General features: G+C 37.2%; 1 protein-coding gene across 6 annotated transcripts in view; it reads left to right on the top strand.

Annotated features, from left to right (window-relative positions):
- The window catches only part of LOC144962416 (estrogen-related receptor gamma-like), an 86934-nt gene that overhangs the window by 47366 nt on the left and 14603 nt on the right, over positions 1 to 24965 (top strand). For all 6 annotated transcript variants that reach the window (XM_078895346.1, XM_078895347.1, XM_078895344.1 and 3 more), the window contains 3 exons: positions 53 to 464; positions 18921 to 19037; positions 24577 to 24699. In XM_078895346.1, coding sequence (XP_078751472.1) covers positions 53 to 464; positions 18921 to 19037; positions 24577 to 24699 — 652 coding nt within the window. The remainder of the gene's footprint in view (positions 1 to 52; positions 465 to 18920; positions 19038 to 24576; positions 24700 to 24965) is intronic.

Genomic DNA, 24965 nt, shown 5'->3' with positions numbered 1-24965 from the left:
GTGGATGTAGTCGGCATATATCTCTAAATGTTTTCTTTCTTTTTTCCCCCAGGAAACGGACGATAGCAGTTTAGCCTACCGCCTCGGTACCTTGTGGGCTGGCATGGATCTTGACAATGTCATCAAATGCGAGCCAAACAGTCCTTTGGGGTTAGGACGATGTAACCAACCCAACCTTGACGACAGTTTCCCACGCGACGTGTTCGCTTGTGATCAGTCTCATGACGACTACAATTCAGATCCTTCTTACCAGGGTGACAGTGCTGACAGTGGCAATATATCCCCATGTAGTTTAGACAATATCAAAATTGACTTTTGCTCCAGCTCCTTCAGTTCAGAAAGTGGCGAGGGAAGCGACGGTGCTAAAAGACTTTGCCTTGTGTGCGGGGATGTAGCTTCTGGATATCATTATGGAGTTTCTTCCTGTGAGGCTTGCAAAGCATTTTTCAAGAGAACAATTCAAGGTAAGGCCATTTCTTTCATTGTGCTGTTTCGAGAAGTGTTCCAATTCATACCTTGTGTGTGTTCATAAATAAGTAACGTTTTATTTTCTCATGCATGTTGACCATTGTTACATATTGTATTTGTTTTGTTTGATCTACCGATAACTGTCCACAACCGACCAGCGAAAGCATTCTGCTTTAATAGTTAAATCATTTGAACCTCTCCTTGTGCCGTTTTGATACATAGATTCAACTGGGCAGTGCCGACGATGATGTTATTATTTTGTAAATTATTTATCTAGAAGGATGAGTTGCCAGCATAGATGCAATGCCTTATATGCCAAGGCCGTCTCTCTCTCTCATAGCTGTTTTTTTTTGTGTGTGTGGTTTGTTTGTTTGTTTTTTTTTTATTGGTTTTTTTTTTTTGGAGGGGGGAGGGGGGTTAATCCGTTCGTAATGTAGCTAAAATGACACAGCCCAATCGATAAACCTATTCTAAATATCTAATGGATGTGTAGGACTTGTTCACCTTTCACCTTCCTCGAATTAGCCGTTTTAGTACGACTGTACTTGCGGTTTGTCGACTCTTTATTGATTATTCGGTTTTCTTTCAGATGATAGATATATAATCGCTCTCATGTTAAACTTATCGATGTTGTGGGACACGGTGGGCGTTACCGATCGGGACTTGCGTCATTTAGCAAAACATGTACTGAGTGTATTTTATCGTGGAAAAAGAAAATAGTTCTGGTATGAATGGAAAAAGCGAAATTAAGCCACGAGTTCCGTTTTTGTTGGACTTTGACCTAACTTGGACGCTGACATGTTGACCGAGTTAATCTAATGTGTATGCATTCTCGTAAATGGTTTCAACACGGAGGTCCCATATCTTATGTCACTGAATTTTCGCCGATAAGAGACTAGTTACTATATTATTATTAGTCATCGGTAGTGGTGAAGGCAGACCTCTCTTATCGCGTTCACGAGAGTTGGACACATCAAACCTTCATAAGGCCGTGAATGGTTCATGCTATATATTTTTGCCTTTGGATACGTCTATATTGTTACATTGTTGCATAATGTATCAGCTCAATGCCAATTGAGTTTCTCGTCTTGAAAACAGTGTGGACGCAACAATTTTTTCCCTCCTCCAGATAATCTCGACGTACGCTTGATTAGATCATTTGTTTACAGTGATTACTTCATGGGTCTTTCTACTCGTGCCACCAACTTAACTCTTTTGCCATCAGTTCCACGCTTCATTAGTTTGATTTCGGTAAATTTGCTAGCTCTAGGCAATTGCGTAATCTAAGAAATACTCTGGAACAATTTAAGAATCAAAACAAGCACATTTTGGTGGTTTGATAATTGAACATAACTTTAAATTACATTTAAATTGCTCGCCAACAAGGTTGATTTTAGGGATAATATTTTTTTTTTTCAAATTTTTCTGCCAGTTCTTTTAACGTTACTTTCACACGAGGGAAATGGGTATGGTTCATAATGGCCATTCATTATGTGCCTTTACCAACATTGAAAATAAAGGTAATTTCATATTATGGATAAATACATTTCAAATGAATTTACTCCAAGTATCCTATATGGGTTACAGAAATGAGGGCAGTAATTGTCATTCGTATCGTTATATTACTGCATTTGCTTGCTAATTAAACTTCCGTGCCTTAGGTCGCGAGCATTAGATTCGACCTAAATGTTCCGCTGCCTGCTCTCATCCATTTTAAAGCTTGTCATGCGGCACTTTGTGTCATTGTGATGATGAGTGGATTTGATCGATTTATAGATGAATGAATCAACAATCCATTGCCGTTCATTCCGATGCAAACCAGTGCTTTGTCATGTATACTTCCTTGTTGCACAGTTGATTGTCTTGTGTGTCTCGTGTTTCAAACTTTAATTTTATTTTGATGCCTGTACTTGAATATCTATGCTTTTTGAAAATGAAAGCTCATCTGAAGATAATATACTATTTCCAATCTGAATTTGTTTGCAACTAGCACCTTCATTCGAATTCTAACAACGCATTCATTCAAATTCTAACAACTAGCAGGTTCGTTTATGTGGGCAACGTGTCCCCTGTCCAAAAGAAGATTCCAGAGAGAACTATGTACACATGTTGTAAGGAATTATGTAGTATAAGTCTCTTTCCGATTCAAGTTCCGCTGTATAATTTTTCGTACTTTTCAGTTGAGACAGTTGGTGTCTTAAAATGAATAACTACTTTTCCATCTTCTCAGTTCGCCTTGTACTTTTACCAACGTACGTAGCCCCCTGCAAATTTACTTGGTATGTGTTTAGGTACGTCATCGGCAAGCTTCCAGCTGCTACAGGTAAATATTGCATACCAGTACCGCTGTTTTTGAAAAAGTGCCAAATCATTCAGTAAACTCTTAAACTTTTCTTCTACCTGAGCTTATTATATCTACGAAAGGGATAGGGGTTTTCGAGTTAAGTCACCATAGCTAATTCGGGTTAACATTATTAAGAGAGAGAGAGAGAGAGGTGTTTGTGTGTGTCTGTTGGGGGGGGGGGGGGGAGGGTTGTGGTCGATAAAGAATACTGATTGTTCTATAGTTCACACATCTGTCACAAAGTGCGCACGTAAACCGTATGCTTATGTAGCGCAGTTTGCAACCTTGTTTATGTGTGCTATATTCAAGCTACGACACCGATCAATAACCAAACACAATACGTTGATAAAGGTTTTGAAGCTAAATGAAGATATATTTTATTACAATATAACAAAGATATTATGAGATATGAAGATGAAATGATAGATGTAATAAGTATGAAATCAAATAGATGGATGACAAATTGATGGAGATGTGTAATGATGAATATGATATGAAAGCGATATGAAAATATATAATTAAATCAATTAATTATCAATACTTTACCAAACCGCTACCACATCAGACAATCTCACTGATAGGTTGCAACCATCACAGTCATACAGGCAACTAATAATTAACTAGCTAACTAATCACAATCCAGACGTGTGAAAGGAAGCCAAAAGAGTGTTCTTGATATTCAACAAAACTGTAAGGTTGTTCTAATAATGTTAATTTGTCTCTTCTTGAAATTGTTCTGGTTTCACAGTATTCATAAACAGATCAATTGTTTCTCAATGTTCTGATATTAAAATAAGCAAATGGTTCTTCACAGGTAACTTATAAAACAGGCAAATGTTCAATTTCTATTAGTGTCAAGCTATGAGCGTATAGCCTAAAGTTGGCTTGTTAAAGCCCAGCCTCCAACGGCTCATTCACTTTAAAGAAAGAAAATGATTTTGTTATAATATGACAATCATACGAATATAACTCTATCTATATTCGAACTCACTTAATTTGTGAGTAAATATTATTTTACTTTAACAAATCAATTTATTAATGTTGATTAATATTGCTTTACTTTGTAGATATGAAATAATAATGCTTTATAGCAAGAAAAGCTTATTTTCTTTACAACAAGAATATATTACACAATTAATTTCATTATCTGATTAATTAATTGAGAATCAAAATTTAAAGTGATATTATGATATTGATATCAAAACACAATCATAATTGTAATCGCAACATATTATTCAAAAATCTCACCAGAGCCGAACAGATTATTGAAATCACAAATTAAGTCTACACAAGACTTTAATCAAACTCTACACAAGAGTTATAACACAACTTGATTCAGCTCAAACTTTGAGCACCGCAAAGTCTACACAAGACTTAAATCACACTCTACACAAGAGTTAACACAAAACGTGTTTCAGCTCGAACTTTGAGCACTACAAAGTCTACACAAGACTTTAATCTAACTCTACACAAGAGTTAAACAAATGAGCCTAAAAGACTCCGCTGTGGTTATCGCTTAGAGACTATGAGCCTAAAAGACTCCGCTGTCTGGTCTCTTTTGAGACAATGAGCCTAAAAGACTCCGCTGAGTGGTCTGAAGAAACTGCTCAAAACTCTGGCATTTATAGGCAAAAATCAAGCAAACGAAGCAAAATTCTACCCACACAACCGGATGTTAGTCATATCCGTAAACATCTGAAATTCCTTAAAACTCCCCCAGATTCCATAATCATGGACAACAACAACCCATCCTGATACCGGACATCCTCATATCGAGGATAAATAAATTCGTCAGCCCCATAGTTACGAGATATCAATCAAGCCATACCATAACAAAGTCTCTCCCGTAGAATGCAGGGATCCTACTTTGCTTATAAGTTTACGGAGAAAACAAGATTGATGCCTTTCTCACAATAACACCCACACTACGTAGTTTAATTCAAACTTCCGGGCCATAGGTGCATGATCTGATAAGACCTGTATCAACAAAAGAAGGGTTGTTCCGGAGGGATTACAATAACAACAACAACTAATACTACGACGACGTACATCCTGTCGTAAACTGACGCCTACACGGAAGCATTTCGTTACATATCTCCCCCTAAGACTAAATTTGGTACAACATTTAGTTAGATCATCGAAATGCCTCAAGATCACATCGATCTCGACAATTATTTGGGCTCATGGTTGTCCCTTCCTTCAACAGACAACATCGGCATCACACATCCACACTTCAACTCCACCTTGCCGTGTGTCATGCATTTCGGTGGTTCATGTTCCTTGTTTTCGTCAAAACATGGAAGTCGAGGACTCTTAACAGTGGGAGCATGAGTAAATGATCGAATGTCACTTGTCATACTGTCGTTGTTGGAGGAAGCCTGACACTCCGACTTTAACCTAAGCAGTTCAAGCTCTTTCTCCATCAGAGCTTCTTGCCTTTGAGCTCGTGCTCTGCTTATCTCCTCCTCTTCTTTGGCACGTTCTCTCTCCTTCTCTTTTCTCTCTTCATCTTCTTGTAACTGGGCTGTCACCCAAGCACGGAGATCTTCACCCCTTAACTCCAATTTTTCTCCAGGTTTAATTAATCTTTCCACATCCATCTCTAGGACAATTAATCAAACCAATTCAAATTCAAATAAACAAACTTCAATATGTTTATCGACACTGTTGCCGTAAATGTTACTTTCACGTAGAATAAAGTGGTATTACAAGTAACCTTATTAACGATATGCGGTCAATATAGATCCCAAAACAGATTCAAAACAGGCAATTAATACCGATTCCTACACGGAATTCAACATTGATCTATATATAGACTCAAATATAGAATCAAAACAAATTTACTACAGGTCCTAACACAGAACCAACGCTTCACCCAGATTCCTACACAGAATCAAAACATTGACTTAATATAGACGTATATTAGAGTCAAAACAACTGATTTAATACAGGTCCTCACACGGAACCAACGCTTCACCCAGATTCCCCACACGGAATCAACACAATAGCTTCACCCAGATTCCTCACACGGAATCAACAAAATAGCTTCACCCAGATTCCCCATACGGAATCATAAAAACTATCTTCTCCCAGATTCTTTCTCAGAATCAACAAAATAACTTCACCCAGATTCTTTCTCAGAATCAACAAAATATCTTCACCCAGATTCTTTCTTAGAATCAACAAAATATCTTCACCCAGATTCTCTCTTAGAATCAACAAAATATCTTCACCCAGATTCTCTCTTAGAATCAACAAAATATCTTCACCCAGATTCTTTCTTAGAATCAACAAAATGTCTTCACCCAGATTCTCTCTCAGAATCAACAAAATATCTTCACCCAGATTCTTTCTTAGAATCAACAAAATGTCTTCACCCAGATTCTCTCTCAGAATCAACAAAATATCTTCACCCAGATTCTCTCTCAGAATCAACAAAATATCTTCACCCAGATTCTTTCTTAGAATCAACAAAATATCTTCACCCAGATTCTTACACAGAATCAACAAAATGTCTTCACCCAGATTCTTCCTTAGAATCAACAAAATATCTTCACCCAGATTCTCTCTTAGAATCAACAAAATATCTTCACTCAGATTCTCTCTTAGAATCAACAAAATATCTTCACCCAGATTCTCTCTTAGAATCAACAAAATATCTTCACCCAGATTCTCTCTCAGAATCAACAAAATATCTTCACCCAGATTCTCTCTCAGAATCAACAAAATATCTTCACCCAGATTCTCTCTTAGAATCAACAAAACATCCTCACCCAGATTCTTTCTTAGAATCAACAAAATATCTTCACCCAGATTCTTTCTTAGAATCAATAAAATATCTTCACCCAGATTCTCTCTCAGAATCAACAAAATATCTTCACCAGATTCTTACACAGAATCAATACCTTGACTTACTATATGTGCATAGAAAGTCAGAACAAATGATTTAATACAGATCCTCACACGGGACCAACACAATATTCTCCCAGATTCCTACACGGAATCAAATTACCCCAACAACCACCTTCGTTCCTTACAAAAGGGAGAGGGGGACAATGGAGGCTTTACAGCGCGAGTACCGCTTTCGCGCTAAGTCAGTGATCCGTATCACTATGACAGATGACTGACAACGTATAACCGAACAAGTGAAAATTACCAGAATAACTTGCATTACACCTTGCGTATAATGACAGTCTTATAACCATTAAATGGATACCAATTTGCTTTAAGCTCAAAGATAGTATCTATCTCAAGTTTGAAACAACTCCCTAACCTGTCTCAACAATTGTTTGGTCGCGATGTCTCTTGAATGCACAACAATAAGAATCCCACTTCTGACACCAAATTATGTCACAAAGTGCGCACGTAAACCGTATGCTTATGTAGCGCAGTTTGCAACCTTGTTTATGTGTGCTATATTCAAGCTACGACACCGATCAATAACCAAACACAATACGTTGATAAAGGTTTTGAAGCTAAATGAAGATATATTTTATTACAATATAACAAAGATATTATGAGATATGAAGATGAAATGATAGATGTAATAAGTATGAAATCAAATAGATGGATGACAAATTGATGGAGATGTGTAATGATGAATATGATATGAAAGCGATATGAAAATATATAATTAAATCAATTAATTATCAATACTTTACCAAACCGCTACCACATCAGACAATCTCACTGATAGGTTGCAACCATCACAGTCATACAGGCAACTAATAATTAACTAGCTAACTAATCACAATCCAGACGTGTGAAAGGAAGCCAAAAGAGTGTTCTTGATATTCAACAAAACTGTAAGGTTGTTCTAATAATGTTAATTTGTCTCTTCTTGAAATTGTTCTGGTTTCACAGTATTCATAAACAGATCAATTGTTTCTCAATGTTCTGATATTAAAATAAGCAAATGGTTCTTCACAGGTAACTTATAAAACAGGCAAATGTTCAATTTCTATTAGTGTCAAGCTATGAGCGTATAGCCTAAAGTTGGCTTGTTAAAGCCCAGCCTCCAACGGCTCATTCACTTTAAAGAAAGAAAATGATTTTGTTATAATATGACAATCATACGAATATAACTCTATCTATATTCGAACTCACTTAATTTGTGAGTAAATATTATTTTACTTTAACAAATCAATTTATTAATGTTGATTAATATTGCTTTACTTTGTAGATATGAAATAATAATGCTTTATAGCAAGAAAAGCTTATTTCTTTACAACAAGAATATATTACACAATTAATTTCATTATCTGATTAATTAATTGAGAATCAAAATTTAAAGTGATATTATGATATTGATATCAAAACACAATCATAATTGTAATCGCAACATATTATTCAAAAATCTCACCAGAGCCGAACAGATTATTGAAATCACAAATTAAGTCTACACAAGACTTTAATCAAACTCTACACAAGAGTTATAACACAACTTGATTCAGCTCAAACTTTGAGCACCGCAAAGTCTACACAAGACTTAAATCACACTCTACACAAGAGTTAACACAAAACGTGTTTCAGCTCGAACTTTGAGCACTACAAAGTCTACACAAGACTTTAATCTAACTCTACACAAGAGTTAAACAAATGAGCCTAAAAGACTCCGCTGTGGTTATCGCTTAGAGACTATGAGCCTAAAAGACTCCGCTGTCTGGTCTCTTTTGAGACAATGAGCCTAAAAGACTCCGCTGAGTGGTCTGAAGAAACTGCTCAAAACTCTGGCATTTATAGGCAAAAATCAAGCAAACGAAGCAAAATTCTACCCACACAACCGGATGTTAGTCATATCCGTAAACATCTGAAATTCCTTAAAACTCCCCCAGATTCCATAATCATGGACAACAACAACCCATCCTGATACCGGACATCCTCATATCAAGGATAAATAAATTCGTCAGCCCCATAGTTACGAGATATCAATCAAGCCATACCATAACAAAGTCACTCCCGTAGAATGCAGGGATCCTACTTTGCTTATAAGTTTACGGAGAAAACAAGATTGATGCCTTTCTCACAATAACACCCACACTACGTAGTTTAATTCAAACTTCCGGGCCATAGGTGCATGATCTGATAAGACCTGTATCAACAAAAGAAGGGTTGTTCCGGAGGGATTACAATAACAACAACAACTAATACTACGACGACGTACATCCTGTCGTAAACTGACGCCTACACGGAAGCATTTCGTTACAACATCCCTTGTATTTTTGACTTTTGACCGTAAGGGTGTACCAAAAGATCCTTAGTTTACCGAATCAAGAGGACGAGAACATCCTATAATGTTGTTTCGTGTATCTCGGTGCACGGCTTATTTGCCCAAAGCTTTCGCAATACTCTACAATTCTCTGAGATGTGAGAGCTGATAAATCAATGGAATCCTGCATTGATTTTGCCTCGCCCCCATCCCCATCATTCTGCCCCAATCTCCAGGTCTACTCACACACTTGATGGAGTCAATGAACTACACTTTCTCTCTCTCTCTCTCACCCCCCCCCCCCCCAACCTTCTCTACATACCGGATTGCTATTCTTACTCATCCCCCTGTCCATTTTGCTGGACCTATTCGGTAGGCAGCTCAATTGTAGATACATCGATACCATAGGTTGTGTCGTTGATAACGATCATTTGGCAACATGATGTAGTGAAAAAAAATATAGTGGTCGGTACTGCCTGTACATCAAATTTATGAAGTAAACAAATAAACGGTACATTTTGAAATTTTCCAATGCTATCGTTTCAGTTTCAGTCAAGCCCTATCCACATGGACTGTTGGGAAATCAAAAAGAGTTTCTTATTGGGTGTTTCCTATCGATATGCACTCGACGCTGCCAGTCGTCTGATATCGGATCTCGCTGTTCGTTATGTGGACCATTCTCCCCTCATAATTTTCTACCCTAGTGATTTTGTCATTTCCACTGGCGGCTGTTATCGATCCCCTTTTCCCTCTATCTTATCGCGATAAGGAAGCATACTGTGTGGTTGGCACAACTCGGTTCTCTGCGACATTTACTCTAGTTGTTATGAGTTTGAACCATGATGGAGAAAACTGAGATTGCACCACTCGAAGCTGAGGAGAAGATCTGCTACTTATATAGAATATTAAATCAGTTTGTACAGCTTTTTAAAAGGCCGGAAGTGGTCAGATTCGAATTTTTTATTTCGCCAAAATTTTAGAGGAAATTTGGTTGAAAATGGTACTTTTGTAAGATCTGGCTATGTGACCATACTTGGTAACATCACATCCATTTTAAGGTGTCAATTCATATAAATAGTGGTAGAAATCATACGTTTTGTGTTGAACGGATTTTAATTCGGGTTTGTTTTGTTTTTTTTTGTTTTGTTTTTTTTTTTTTTTTTGTGTTACTGTGGCAGGTTTAGTAATAATGAACGATTATAACGAATCATACGAAACGATTCTTGTTAATGGGTCGGATCTAATGACTCGTACACGATGCAGAAGTGATTTAAACGACACAAATTTAGACTAAAATGATGCTCTTCATTTCATTAACTGTTGATTGAGTGTTCGAGAGACTAATGGGTTAGGGTGGGTTGACGTGACGGTATTATCATTTCAATCTCACTGTTAAAGTAGATTCTATCCACTTCATTGCATGGCACTGTTTGCCATAACCCAATTCATTGTCGTTAATTACGTTATAAACGTTTCCAGTCGTGACATAACATCACTCTATCGGTCTGTTTGCTTACTGCGAGCAAACTATCCTTTTCTGTTTTGTTAACTGTATTGAAGACACCTTCTTTATTTTTAAACCTTATTTTTCTTCTTCCACTGTGCAAATAAAAAAAGAAGAACGTTTGTGTGTGTGTGTGTGTGTGTGTGTGTGTGTGTGTGTGTGTGTGTGTCTGTCCGGGGGGGGGGGGTGTCTGCAATCTCATAAGTTTTCCTATTGTGGTGGTGTTTTGATATGTGTTCATAGATATTAACGATAATGATGATACGATAGTAGTTAGTAATGATAGTGATGATGACGATGGTAGTAAGATTAATGATAGTTAAATGAATCAGAAAAAGAAGTTGAAATGTCATCTTTGGATGAGTTATACTTTGGCGGCGACACAAAATTATAGATTATGATATTTGGTTTAATGAAGGGCGGTGATATATCTGGAAGTCTTTTTTTTTTTCTTCTCTTTTTGGTTGTGCATTACCACTTTCTTGTCAGATTCAAATTATTAGGTTATTGGAAATGGTTAGGTTTTGTTGTATTGCTGGATTTTTGTTTCTCTTGTTGTATTTGTGTTTGTTTTGTTTGTTTTTGTTGTTGTTTTTTTTGGGGGGGGGGGGGGGGGGGGGGGTTATGGGGTCATCATGACGCACTCGTCTGGTTAGCAAATCTGTAATCGTTAGAGGCTGCTTTTTCATCATGACTCTTTGTTTACACTAATCGTCGACAATTTCCATGGCAACTCTCCTCTCTGTTTATTACTGATGCTGTCGATCATCAATCGCCTCCCCCCCCCCCCCCCCCCCCCCCCCCAAAAAAAAAAAGAGTTGAATCACGGTTATTTACTGTGCAATCTTTGCATCCTTTTAGGATTCGAAATAGCATCCCATCATCATCCCCCCCCCCCCCCTTTCCACATTTTTTCCAGATAAAAAATTAATGAATTGTTTTTCTTTGCCACTGATATCATTATTGATCTCTCAACTCCTCCCTTTCCCCCTCCCTCTCTCCCCCATCCCAAACTGTGCTGTCTTAGTTGTGACACAATATCATGGTATGATGCTGTCGTTTTCTGGTACATACTCATTCCGTTGTGTTACCGTGAGACAGTAACTGCAACGCTCGTGTTCTTACACTATTTTATCATTTGATTGCACAAAGTCAGTGCCGACGGCAACCTTAGACCTTATTTGTGACTTGAGACTGGCAACGTTGCAAAATTTTATTTTATTTGATTTATTTTAAATTTCCTTTTTGTTCTTGCCACGGTATTCTATTTTACTTCTTTTATTCTTTTTGTTTGGTCTAATATCCCCTGATTAAATATGCACTGGTTGCCTAGTTTCTAGATATTTAGTCTGAGAATTTAATATTATTTGAAGTACTAAAGAACTTGAAAGTACTTTCCCATTAAAAACGATCATGTTAACACCAAGAGTGCCCCCCCCCCCTTTTTTTTTTTTTTTTTAAATACATCTTTTTTGTGTTGTTTTTTTTTTTTTAGATTTATAAAGACTATTTTGTTCTTTCACAGATTTTTGTTGTTGTGTGTATTTATGTATGTGCTTGTTTATGACGACTCACAATTTCTCTCATCATCAAAGTGAAAAATTATGGAGCTGCCATTTGTGTTAGATAAAAATCTGAATAGCTTTGATATGCCTGGCAAAGCAGAAAGAAATATAGAGAGAATGAAATTGACGTCACTCAGCTCTTTGTTATTGTTTTTAGACGGTCGTTTTCATGATAACTTCTTATTAAATTATGTCAATCAGACAATAAACAGTTAATGTTACACATTGTTTTGTGCGTTCGTACGTTATATCCGACTGGTGGATGTTGTGAGTATTTTAACTAAACGTATATCATCAATACAAGGAAAAATTACCTCGACTGTCTTTTGTCTGTTGTAGATTTGTATTACATGATGTGTAGAACATCGCATTTGATATACAGTGTGTGTGATTGGGTTTATTTGTGTTTCGTTTTTGCTTGTTTGTTTGTTTGATTTTCTTTTTTTTTTTTTTTTTTTTTGGGGGGGGGCTCCTTTTTTTTTTTTAATTTGCTTTACACAAGGGTTGGACAAAAAAAAATAGCGATGTGGCGCAAAAACCGTAAGTATTCTTTTTCATAGTATCAGATAAATAATTAACTTTTGCATCACATTTACAATAACAGTTATACTAATAACAATAGCGGTTTCGATCATCATCTATCAAAATTAGCAAACATGTAATGAATACAGCTCATTATGCTTATTTTTTTCTGTGTTAGCACCACTATTTCTCTAATATAAATCAATTCTCTATTTTGGTTCAAGTTCAAGTGGATGCAATCATCTCTTACGTCACTGATCTTATAGCTGCCTATACCATTTGTCTGAACTCGTGCGTATATCAACCTTAAACTATACTGAAGAGGGCGATTTTAAGCGTCTCTGTACTTTTAAAAGGAATTTCAAGTTGTTTAATCATAAAACGTTCTGTCTTTTTTCTCTTGACGCCAGTCTTGGTATTAAGATTATAACATAAGATTCCATGGGGCCTCCTTTTGATGTTATAAGAAAGGAAGAAACAGAAAATAGATGCCTGTTCTATCTGATCTGGTGCGAATTTTACATAAAAAATCAATAGCTTTGTATGTCATCATGTTATAAGTGGAATCTTAAATTTAGAATAATTTTCCGACGCAGAACAAAAAGAAATGCAACATTGATATAATATATAGATTCGTTTTTCGGTTATTTCAATTTCATAACCGTTCGCCGTTGTATTTGAAATGTAAAACAAACAACAACAACAACAAAAACACCCCTGTATTATACGAAAACAGAAAGTGCTCCGTGAGCAATAAAATGAGACTGGAAGATAGGCAGTCCATCGCCTCCGTTTGTTGGTCTCTGTCGATCGATTGGAATGTTCCGTAACTTACATACTTGTTATTATATAATAATTGAGATTGGTTTGTGGGCTGGTTAGATTGGAGTAATGCTGTAGGCTTCCGCTTTGCTCTTAGAAACGGGGTTTCGATTTGCCCCGCTGGCTCAGAGGTGGATTTATACACGGGGTTAGGAAGTACTTCGAAAGTCTATATACTACAAACCCGTATTGCGTTGAGAAATCTTTTGTTATTCTTAACGTATTCTGTCATCGTCGCCAATAATAGAGAGCATTGGAGCATCGCATTAAGACTTTGCGGTCTCTTAGTTACTGGTCCTCATATTTACTCCGGAATAGCCCTGTATTTGAGCCCTCACCTCAAAGAGACCCGTGTTGTTTCCGGGTTTAGTTAATGTTTCTATTCTCTGACTCTTCTGTCGACCCAAAAGTGATTGGGTAGTCGACTCTTGTTTGATTTGGCAGAAAGTATCGATTCAACCCAAGGGTTGTTGTAGCAATTGTTAGTGTTTGTTTAATGACCCCATGGTTCTTAAGGACTACTTATATGTTATATCAACGAAGTGGTCACGTTGACCCGGTGACAACTAACAATTAATGAGTACTATGCTATATTATTCCTTGTCTATTAGAAAATAATGTATTTTTTTTTGTGCTGTTGTTGTTGGGTTTTTTTGTTGTTTTTTTTTTTTTTTTTTTTTTGGAGAGGGGGGGGGGGGGGGGGGGGGGGGGGGAGCGGGGGTGTGTTGTTTTTCTGGGGTTTTTTTGTTTGTTTTTTTTTGTGGGTTTTTCCCTTTTTACGCCGTTTATTATTATTTTTATTATTATTATTATTATTATTATTATTATTATTATTATTATTATTATTATTATTATTATTATTATTGGCAGTAGTAGTATATCAGCAGCAGCATTATCATTATCGGGTGGTTGGATGGGAGCATCACCCTTGAATCATATACCTATGATGTTCGCATGGGTGTACGATCCGATAGTGATGTCGTTTCTTCATCTCTTTACTACCCTATCCTGCTTCTTTGGTTTGTGATTGTATTTTTGACAGGGGATATTTTTTTTTCTGTAAATCTTCTGCCTGTTTGTTCTTGGTTATTTATAATTTAGCTTATGATATCTTGAGGTTATGATTTTTATTTACATTTGTACTATTTTTGTTAGATTGCTTGTTTTTTTGTTTCAGCGGTCTCTCATATAACCTCAATTGTGTTGGAAGAGACCTAAAGCAACAAACAAACAAACAAAATTATCATTATCGCAATTATATGTTGATATATGACAATAGAGAGGAGTGCCGTATCCACAAATTCCTAGGAAATCATTTACGAGAATATTGTCAATTCCCGACTCCCCATTCTCTCTCACCCCAGGCAAATCTTTTTCCCTCCTTGAAATTAACTTTTATTTTGTCTAGACTGATGTTTGGAATGGAAAAGGCTATGATATTGTTACCGATGTTGGTACTGTCGTAGTTTTATCTTGTGTCCATTTAATTGTTCTTTGTGGAAGTTTTTTTTTTTTTTTTTTTTTTTTTTTTTTTTTTTGGGGGGGGGGGGGGGGGGGGGGGGGTATGCAAACCCAAATTCTGAGGAGAAATCTTTGTGTAAAGATACTCTCTTTGTAATGTCATAACGACTTGTCTTGTTGGACACCGTGTGATTACCTATGAAGGTTTTGTATAATGGCAGAAATTCATCATTCTAAATTGAGCTGTTATTAAAAAAAAAAAACATTCTTTAATTATAATAGTATCCTTTGGGACTTGAATTTCGTTGACGTTTCGGAACCACTTTTGGTGATGCAATCCATTCACGTTGTTACATCATCTACTACGGGATAAGTCATAACAGACTAGACTAGATTTAGATAGCTACGTATGGGACATGTCAATCGGGATTTTCTTTGAAATTAGGTCAGCGGGGTACCTCAATGATGTGATAATGATGATGATAATAAATCTATTAATGAATGCAAGCTTCGTGATGATATATTGATAATCTGTTAGCGATTATTAATTCGACGTGGCAGATAATAGTGGGTAGGGAATTATGTAATGCAATGGTCTACAGTTATCTAGATTGACTAGATTAATTGTGGGCGATAAAAGGCGTGCATCTGAACAATATCGTTTTTAAAAAAGTGGATTACGGTTTGACGAGAAAGTGTTGGGCCTAATTAGGAAGACCCAGAGGCGAGGGACACTTTATTTCTCTGTAGGTGTGATTGATATGCTATAGACATTGATCAACTTGTCCGTGGAGGTCTTAAATCTTATTTGATTGAGGACAATTCTCGCCACATATTAGATTAGGACATCTCTCTCTCTCTCTCTCTCTCTCTCTCTCTCTCTCTCTCTCTCTCTCTCTCTCTCTCTCTCTCTCTCTCTCTCTCTCTCTCTCTCTCTCTCTCTCTCTTTCTCTCTTTCTCTCTTCTTTTTTTTTCCCTATCACTTCTTTTTCTTTCCGCCTTTCCTGTTTCGCACCTTTCCCATTCCCGTCCTCTTGCAGCCTGGATTTTTGCCCGTTAAAAAAATATATATTGTCTACCATTCGGGGTGGGGGTGGGGGGGGGGGGTAGAGAGAGAGAGGGGGGGGGGGGGGTTCTCCCAGTGTTTATATTTTTGTTATTAATTCTATTTAAAACAGCGAACGCCATGATTCAATTGTGTAGGCGCGTGAGCGCTCGTCGTTCTAAATATAGCAATCGTGGAGACTCTCTTTGGATCGATATCCAATCGATTTGTGATGGCTCAGCACAATTTCCGTCACGCACTTTTCGAGTACTCAATCCCTCCATGTTTCGGCCCGTGGAGTATATATTGCTTTCACATTAAAAAAAAAAAAAATCTAGCCAGCTTGTGTCGTCATCTCGTTTCATCGTCAACAGGACTTTATATTTGATGCTAATAATATTTTACTTATTCTCTTTAACCAGTTAACTATCGTAATCTGAAAAATAAGATTTGGCCAGAAAACTCCTTTAAATATCGATCGATTTATTTATTTTTCTTTACGAGAGTCGAATTTGTTTTTCGTGTCTAGGTCCGTGTCTGTAAGGTCGGCCGTCTTTCTGTCTGTTATTTAAAAAACAAACAAAAAACAACATTTACATTTTAAAACATTTTTATTGGATTTAGTATCAAGATGATTAGCTCCTGATCACATTAACTTCGGTCTTTGTCTTTTCCGTCTCTTTCTCCTCAGCCACTTTTTCCTCATCCTCCCCTCCTCCGCCACCCCCTCGTTTTACATTAACGAGCAATGTCACAAGTTCCATTAATTGAAATTGGTTGTTACTGCCTTCACCATCCTTAACGTCAAACAAGGTTATAATGTTAAGAGTTTCATCTATCTATCCTTCTCTGATGTATCCCATTATCAATTTGATCATCCGTCCGTCCTTTCATTCATTTATTCATCCGTCAATCGTCATTCAATAAATAAATGGAATGACAGGCCTTTTAATAGCTATTTGTTTTGGCAATCTGTTTTACTAAACCAGCAAAGGGTCGAAACACTTGTCCTACTTCACTGACGCACATTAAGACTAGATGCTGTCTGATCCAAAGTGGTTTAAAGTTGTTTTATTAATATATTATTATTTGGTGTATTAGACAAGTGTCAACAATGCATTGGCTTGATATGGGATGAAGATGGATTCACGTGTGCTTGAGTGAATCTCTGCGACCAGCGACCCCAAAAGTATTGATGACTTGTCACACAACTATTCTAATGCTCTTATCTGCCGATCCCCGTGTGGTAGCAAGATATTGCAGAAGGCATAATGAGGGAATAAATATTGATGGAGAGCGTGCTTAATTTACTTTGTTCTCCCTTTTATCATTCCCCTCCCCATTCGATGAAGCTTCTTTTATTGAATGGCCGCCAAACGTCCGTGCGCCATATCAAATTATGCATTCCCGTTCTGTGGAGAGACATTGAGGATTAGAAAGCTTTAAAAAGTTAGAATAATTTTATTGCCACCATGCCAAGCCGAGTCCTTTCGGCGACACACACACACACACACACACACACACACACACACACACACACACACACACACAAAAAGGATTGAAATAGCCTGGCGTGGCAGTTGTTTGGTCTCAAGTAAAGTACCACATTATGCGACTCGCGAACTTCCCCTGCCGAGAATTTGATCAGTGACCTTGTTTCCGCTGAAAATGTGAAGGCCACTGCCTCGCCACTTGTTGGCTAATAAAAGAACCTTTTAAATTGTTTATGTTAATCGATTGGTGTGTGTTTAAATGGAAACGGTCCCCTGTTTTTTAAAATATTTTTTCTTTCTTTCTTTTCTTCTGCATGCGTTAAAGTGACTTTAGTTCCTGGTCTTTGCGATCAAAAGTCAGAAAAAGAGGGGTCTTCCGTTATTCTTTAGGTGTCGGTCGATTAATCGACGCGTCCTAATCGCGTGAATCGAGTTTGCCAAAATGTAAATCACTTATCGATTAGGATCAATGGTACCGTCTCCCCGGGTAGAAAAATTCGATGCGAGTTTATTATTGTCATCGCGGTCATGTTGTTCTCTAAGCATGCGTCAGCGTTCCGTTCCTTAGATATTGCTTATACTGTTTTCTCTCTCTCTCTCTCTCTCTCTCTCTCTCTCTCTCTCTCTCTCTCTCTCTCTCTCTCTCTCTCTCTCTCTCTCTCTCTCTTTCTCTCTCCCTCTCTCTCTCTCTCTCTCTCTCTCTCTCTCTCTCCCTCCCTCCCTCTCCCTCTCCCTCTCCCTCATAACCTTCAATAAATCAGGTTCCTTCTCTTTCCTCACTTTGTCGTCAATTGATCTATCGATTCGATCTACCTTTGAACCGTACTTTATATTGTTGGAGACAACATTGGGTATATTTATGTTTTTATCTATGATATACAAAATTATATTTATGTTTTAGATGTTTGTTTTTTGTTTTGTTTTTTTTCGGGGGGGGGGGGGGGTTACTTAATCAGCTGTGTATTTGTTAAGTGGTGTGTGTGTGTGTGTGTGTTTGAGGTAGGTGTGGGTTGTGTTTTTGTTGTCCGTAATATATGTTTACGTTTGTTTTGTTTTTTTTTTACCGTTTTGGAGCTCATTAACACTGGCTGACTCATACTTCCCTCAGACTCATACTTCCCTCATCCTTTAGTATTGTCATGGTTGCGTGCCGATTGGCTTTGCTTTTTTTTTCCCCTCTCTATTTCGTGCACATCGCTTGTTTGTTTTTGTTTTTTTTTTTTTGTGGGTTTTTTTTTGTTTGTTTGTTTGTTTGGGTTTTTTTCGCGCAAAATTTTGCTTGACACTGGTGGAAATCGTTTTTCAATTCCCTAGCTGCCGTCTTTATTTTTTTTTTTTTTAAGGCTTGTTTTGCTTACATCTGAGATCAGTCGTTATTTTTTTCAGATGTAAGGAGGTTGGGTCCTTCCCCGTGTAACGTTTTTGTTGATTTAGATTAAAGTGTTCAAATGATATAAATTATATACGTTATTATTTTGTGTATTGCAGGTAATATTGAATACTCATGTCCTGCCAGTGGCGACTGTGAAATCACAAAGAGGAGGAGGAAGGCTTGTCAAGCCTGTCGTTTTCAGAAGTGCCTCAATGTTGGCATGCTCAGAGAAGGTAAGCAACATAATAACAAATGAAACATTGTGAAGCGAGAAGCGCATTTAGCATGGTCAATCCGTGGAATGTTGATATGTATTTTTTATTTCAATTGTCGTTCGAGATTTGTTTGAGGATCAATAAATGATTTAATCAGGAGAATGTTACATCATTATACAAGTCAATAATCTTTCGTCGATTTCGTTGAGAAAGGTGAAGCCTGAAATGATCACATCTCTTTCCTTTGTTTATAAGATGAAGCTCAATTTCATTATTATTTTATTTTTCCTTTATATTTTTTTTTCGACCCCCTACCACCAACATTTATGTTTTGGTTGATTGAGCTTTTATATAGCGCAATATCCACTTAACGTGCTCAAAGCGCTTTACAAGGGGTCACTGGTCAACAGCAACATTTAACACATAGGACGAGACATGACGCCTGTTAGGCGATATTACAATTTTTCGGACAAAGACAACGCTGTTAACGGCCAGGTATTCATTTTACACCTGAGTACGGTGAGAGAATGTGAGTAAAGAGTCTTTTCCAAGGACTCAACTATGCGTCGAGCGAGGCTCCAACCCAGGACCTTCCGATCCGAAAGTGAGTGTCATACCACTAGACCACATAGCTGCACATATTATATTTATTTTTGCAAAGGATTGTTACAAAGTCTTCTATCCCCCTATATCAGTATCCAACATGCTTTGTATCTTTGTCTTGGAGTGAGATTACTTGGTTTTGTCCTGGCCCTTGCGGATACCCTGGCTGGGAGGGAAACAGTCATATGTATAGTTAGTTTTGGGAGATGATGTTTTTTTCCTTGTAAATCATCTCTCTGTTATGTATTATTATATTTGTGTTATTTTGAATGTATGATATAAGCATTTGAGTGTATTCCTCTTTGTTGGTTCTTGTGCTTGTGTCTGGATAATACTTATAGTTGATCTCAAACTAAGTACATTGATGGTATATTCTGATCTTGGAATCTACATCTGATCCCTATTTGTTCCCAGTTCCCCTTTGTCTTACTTTTTCTTGGGTGCTTTAATTGTAATTCTAGAACTTTTTACTATCCCATTTTCTTCATTTTTACTGGCGCTGATATGACCTTAATGTGTTGCAAGCGCCGTAAAACCCTTAAAAACAAAAACAAAACAAACAAGCAAAGGATTGTTTCCCCCTGAGGAGGTCCAATGTATATATTATTTGTATGTAATATTGGAGAAGCGAGCTAAAGTATCCTTAATCCGTTTCAACTCAGTCTAAAAGATCCGGCTCGGTATGCTAACTAACAACGATTTCCTGAAACTGAAGATTTAAGAGGCGGATGTCCACACAGGGCAATTAAACACGTCACGGGGATATAATAATATAATAACAAATTAATGATAAATAAATTCACCGCAGGCTTTCGCCACGAATGGATTACAGTTGCAGCACGTTTGGTTTTAGAAGTACTATTTATGACGGAATCTGTTTCTACGCGACGAACTGATTTTTTCTTCTCTCCTCTTTGATCGTCACATCGATTTTGTTGCAGATGTGACTTTTGTTCTCATGCTATTCTTATCATGTTTAATAACGGTGGAAAATAGAAACTCAAGTTATTTCTGTCTTTTGACTGTTACAGTTTTGAATTGTTTTATAAATATGTATGGGTGACGATATTGACGGATGTTGGTTCAAATAATTATGTACTTTATCGCTTTTTTTTTTAAAGCAAAAAGAGCTTTGGAGGGGGGGGGGGGGGGGGGCGGTCAAAGACATTTTAAGAATGGCACGAAATTATGCTGCTTGAACGGACATAATGTGGTAGACAGTTTGGGACGAAATGGTGTCTTCAAGGCTGATGTGTCCAGATTAATTTTACTATTTCTGTATTCCGCCTCCGGCAACACATCCTTCCCCCCCCCCGCTGAGTCTGCGGTTTTCGTCAGCTGATGTCAGCTTACTTTTCTTATGACATCTTCATCACCGCTATCAGCTTACTTTTCTTATGACATCTTCATCACCGCTATCTTTTGATGTCCCCGGGTTGTGACTCCTTGTCCTCCTTTTGACTGGATTAATAGATGAAGATATCAACCTGCTGTTATTAATATTACGAATTGAGCGGCTCTCCCCTCACCCCCCTTGCTTTTTTTCATAATGGTCACTGGTCTGTCCTTTTTAATTCTGAGTGTGAAGATAAGCTCAAAAATATCTTTCTTCCTCCCCCCCCCCCCCCCCCCCCCCGTAAACCAAAAGAAAAGAAAAGGAAAGATGAAAAAAAAAAGAAAAAAAAGTTTAAAAGATCAAGCTGTTCTACTGACGTTTTGAATAAAATTTCAGTTACATTCTTATGTTTTTTATCGTTTATTATTGTTCAATTATTAAAATAGGATTGGTTCTGATTCGACATTTTAAACCAACTTAAATAAATTAATATGAAAAGAGATGTAGGTGACACATTTAGGACCCATTGCAATAAGTAATATATACAATATTGTTGTCCAATTCAGCTGTTATAGGTGTTTTGACTTTCCATTAGGCGTTCGGATGAAATTGGTTGCGTACTTTATTTTTAATGTATGTAATTATTAGTTTTATCAGAGGATTTACATGCCTTTATGTGCATGTACTTTCACTGGTATTATTGTCATGCTACCTCGATTCCCTCTTTTTATTTAGGTGATCCTCATAACTTCTTGTTCTCTCTCTCTCTCTCTCTCTCTCTCTCTCTCTCTCTCTCTCTCTCTCTCTCTCTCTCTCTCTCTCTCCCTCTCTCTCTTCTCATCTCTCTCTCTCTCTCTCTCTCTCTCTCTCTCTCTCTCTCTCTCTCTCTCTCTCTCTCTCTCTCTCTCTCTCTCTCTCTCTCTCTCTCTCTCTCTCCTTATCAAAAGTCAATATTATTTAGAGCATTTGGATGCGGATGTTTTTTGTTTTTCGTGTTTTTTTGTTGTTTTGGGGGGGGGGGGGGTTTGGTTTTTTCAATATCTATATTTATAGACGACTGTCATTTGTGTTTGTATTTTTTTATCTTATCACAGCAGCTAGATTACAAGTCCTAGCTTGCCTCGACCCATGTTAGGAAAACTACTGTAACAGTGCATTCAGCCCCATCTCCCCTCCTATCAAGGCCGATTTAATAGTGGAATCAGCAGTGTAAAAGTCATCAGACCATATTATTATATTATACTATCTGTATTGTATACTCTTTTTGACTGTACTATTCCCATTCATAACCCGTTCGCCACAGTTCACTTTTTTTTTTTCAAACTTACTGTCAAGTGTTGAATGTCAATATGCGCCATGTGATAAATAATGTGATTGGGAGAATGAAACGGTTAGAAATTATATCGGACGTCAAGTTGGCCCCTTCATTGTGTCCTGGGGATTTACGTTGACAGGTTCTTTATAGTTAGTGTTGATATTATACACCCATTCTTGTGTGATATGATCGATTTATTGTTCAGTCAACACTGTTTTTATAAATTGTATATGGCAGTGACTCTTTTTGGGGTGATTTTCTTTGGGGCGGGGGGTAGAATTATTGGAGGGTTTTGTTTTTTTTAATAGTTTTTATTTTTGTTTTTGGTTGTGTGCTTTTTATATACAACACCGGAATTCATAACTTTTTTTTTTTTAATTATCAAGTGGCTTTTCTTCCTTGTGTTATCATCTAATGATGATAACTATAAGACAATTGGTTTGGCATTTCTCAGATTTGCGGTCAATGTGCCATAGCATGCCATCACAGTATCATTGATTATTTGATATTTTTTTCTCCAATGGACTCGTCAGCACGTTGTGTACATGGTAATGAGCATGCAACTCAAAAAAATATATATATATATATAATCCGATTTATATCTCTACCTCTCCTCATAATATTATATCTGTATGTTATGTTTACTCGTGATTTTCTCTTGTTGAATTAAAAATTGTCAAGTTCTAATGATGACCTAAATCTTTGGGGATAAAATAAGTAGTGCCACCATTTTTACTTTGTTGTCGTTTACCCCCTCAGAATCTCTTTTTATGCGTGTATCGCCACATTATCTTGGTAATTTCAAAACCGCTTTAAACGGACCTCTATCTCGTGGGGATTGTGGAAGAGATTTCCGTGCTCAATCAGTGTCCAGCGAGAGGCTTGTCGTCTGCCCTGCCTAAGGCACAGGGACAATGGATTGCGTCGTTTCGAGCAATGGTTAATTTTTTTTTTTACGTGTTTTGTGGTAGGTATCTATGGTGTTTGAGATTACCTGTTAGCATGAGAATAAAAGTTCAAAAGTAAAAAAAAAAAAAAAAAAAAAAGTGCACACGTGAATCAGTAAAGATACATTGCTGAGGTATTATTGCGACTTTATTTAGGGGGGGGGGGGGGGGGGGGGTAAGTCAAACGTTAATGGATTATCGATGGAGATGGTCCTCAAGTGAATTGGCTCAGACCCAGTACCATCTAAGAGACCTCTGGTAGCCGAGTTTATGGCACATGCATGCTGAAACTGTGACTGCTGCCATCCTTGACACTAGACCTCGATATTTACCATTGCATGCATTTTGATAACACTATCATTGTTCAGGAAAATCGGCCTTATGACGGAGGTTGGAATCAGCGAAGAATGGATGGATCATGATAACTCATGACTTGCACCACATGCACTATTTTATCTTTTGTCCAGGCACCGAGGCAGCGATCCGTTTCTTCTGTCCTATCACTATCAGCAAGCCTGCCAATTATCGATAACAACATTGTGTTTTACTCATTTTTTTTTTTTTTAACCGCTCTCTCCTTCAACATGTCTTATCCAACAAACAGCACTGTATTACCTTACCAAGCTTGCAGTTGTCTGAACTGAGAACATGTGGCGAGAAAGACTTCTCCTCCCACTCAAAGAACCCCACAAAACACATTGTGCAAAACATTTGGTATTTCGAAAACATCTTTTTTGTTCGTCTTTCTTTACCTTGAAGCAAAACAGGATAACACATAATAGCTAGAAATAAGCTGTAAACTGATATTTTCGAGAGAGAGAGAGAGAGAGAGAGAGAGAGAGAGAGAGAGAGAGAGAGAGAAGGGGGGGGGGGGATATCATTTACAATATGTTACAATACGTTTTTGGAATAGGCTTACCTTTTCAGCCTTATGATTCCCAGATATTTAGATCGGACAAATTTAAATGGCAACTCAGTGTTGTGTGCCGATGATGGGTACAGGCAGAAACAGTAAAATAAGTAAATTCTTTCTTTTTCTTTTTTTTTTCTTTTGAATTATGATAATTTGAGCATTAGATGTTTTCAATGAACCATCTCGAGGAAGGCTTCTTTTTCTTTTCTTTTTTTTTTTCTTTTTTTTTTTTTTTTGGCAGTGTTCTTGATGTATTTATTCACTTTAAAATGTTTTGTCTTGTTTCTATTTTTTCCCCCGTAATATATAAATTTGATTTGTATAGCACTGCATCTTACACAGCTTTAATATTTCTACAAGATTCTGGTAGGTTTGTGATTTAGCCTTCCAGCTTTGAATCAACCATCGAGTTTCTTTTAAATTATAATATGTTGTATCCACAGGTGTCCGGTTGGACCGAGTCAGGGGTGGGAGACAAAAATACAAACGGAGTTCAGACTGCCAGACACATGTACAGCCAGTTATGCCGATGGCCATAAAAAAGGCTTGTATTGACACAGTTGGTGGTAAGTTGTTTATATACATTTGTTTTCTTCTTTTTCTTCGGAACAGTAGTTAATGTATTCTTTTTCTATTGATTCAGTTGCCTGATCTCTTCGGTATAATTTCCATTTATCTCCAGATTAGTTTTCTTCTTTTCTTTAAGAGTAATATTTTATTTTAGAAGTCGGATGGATGGTGACTGATGCAAACATGTAAAGTGAGTTCAGTTTGTCCTTTTCGCTGTTTATCTGTCTAAAATGCTTACTTTACGTAAGCTTTGAAATTGACT

The sequence above is a fragment of the Berghia stephanieae genome, chromosome 1 (genome assembly GCF_034508935.2).
Source record: "Berghia stephanieae isolate SIO BIC M18660-M18661 chromosome 1, UCSD_Bste_1.3, whole genome shotgun sequence".
NCBI classification, from domain to species: domain Eukaryota; kingdom Metazoa; phylum Mollusca; class Gastropoda; order Nudibranchia; family Aeolidiidae; genus Berghia; species Berghia stephanieae.
The sequence above is the reverse complement of the archived record's forward strand: the minus strand, read 5'-3'. Positions and strand labels throughout refer to the sequence as shown.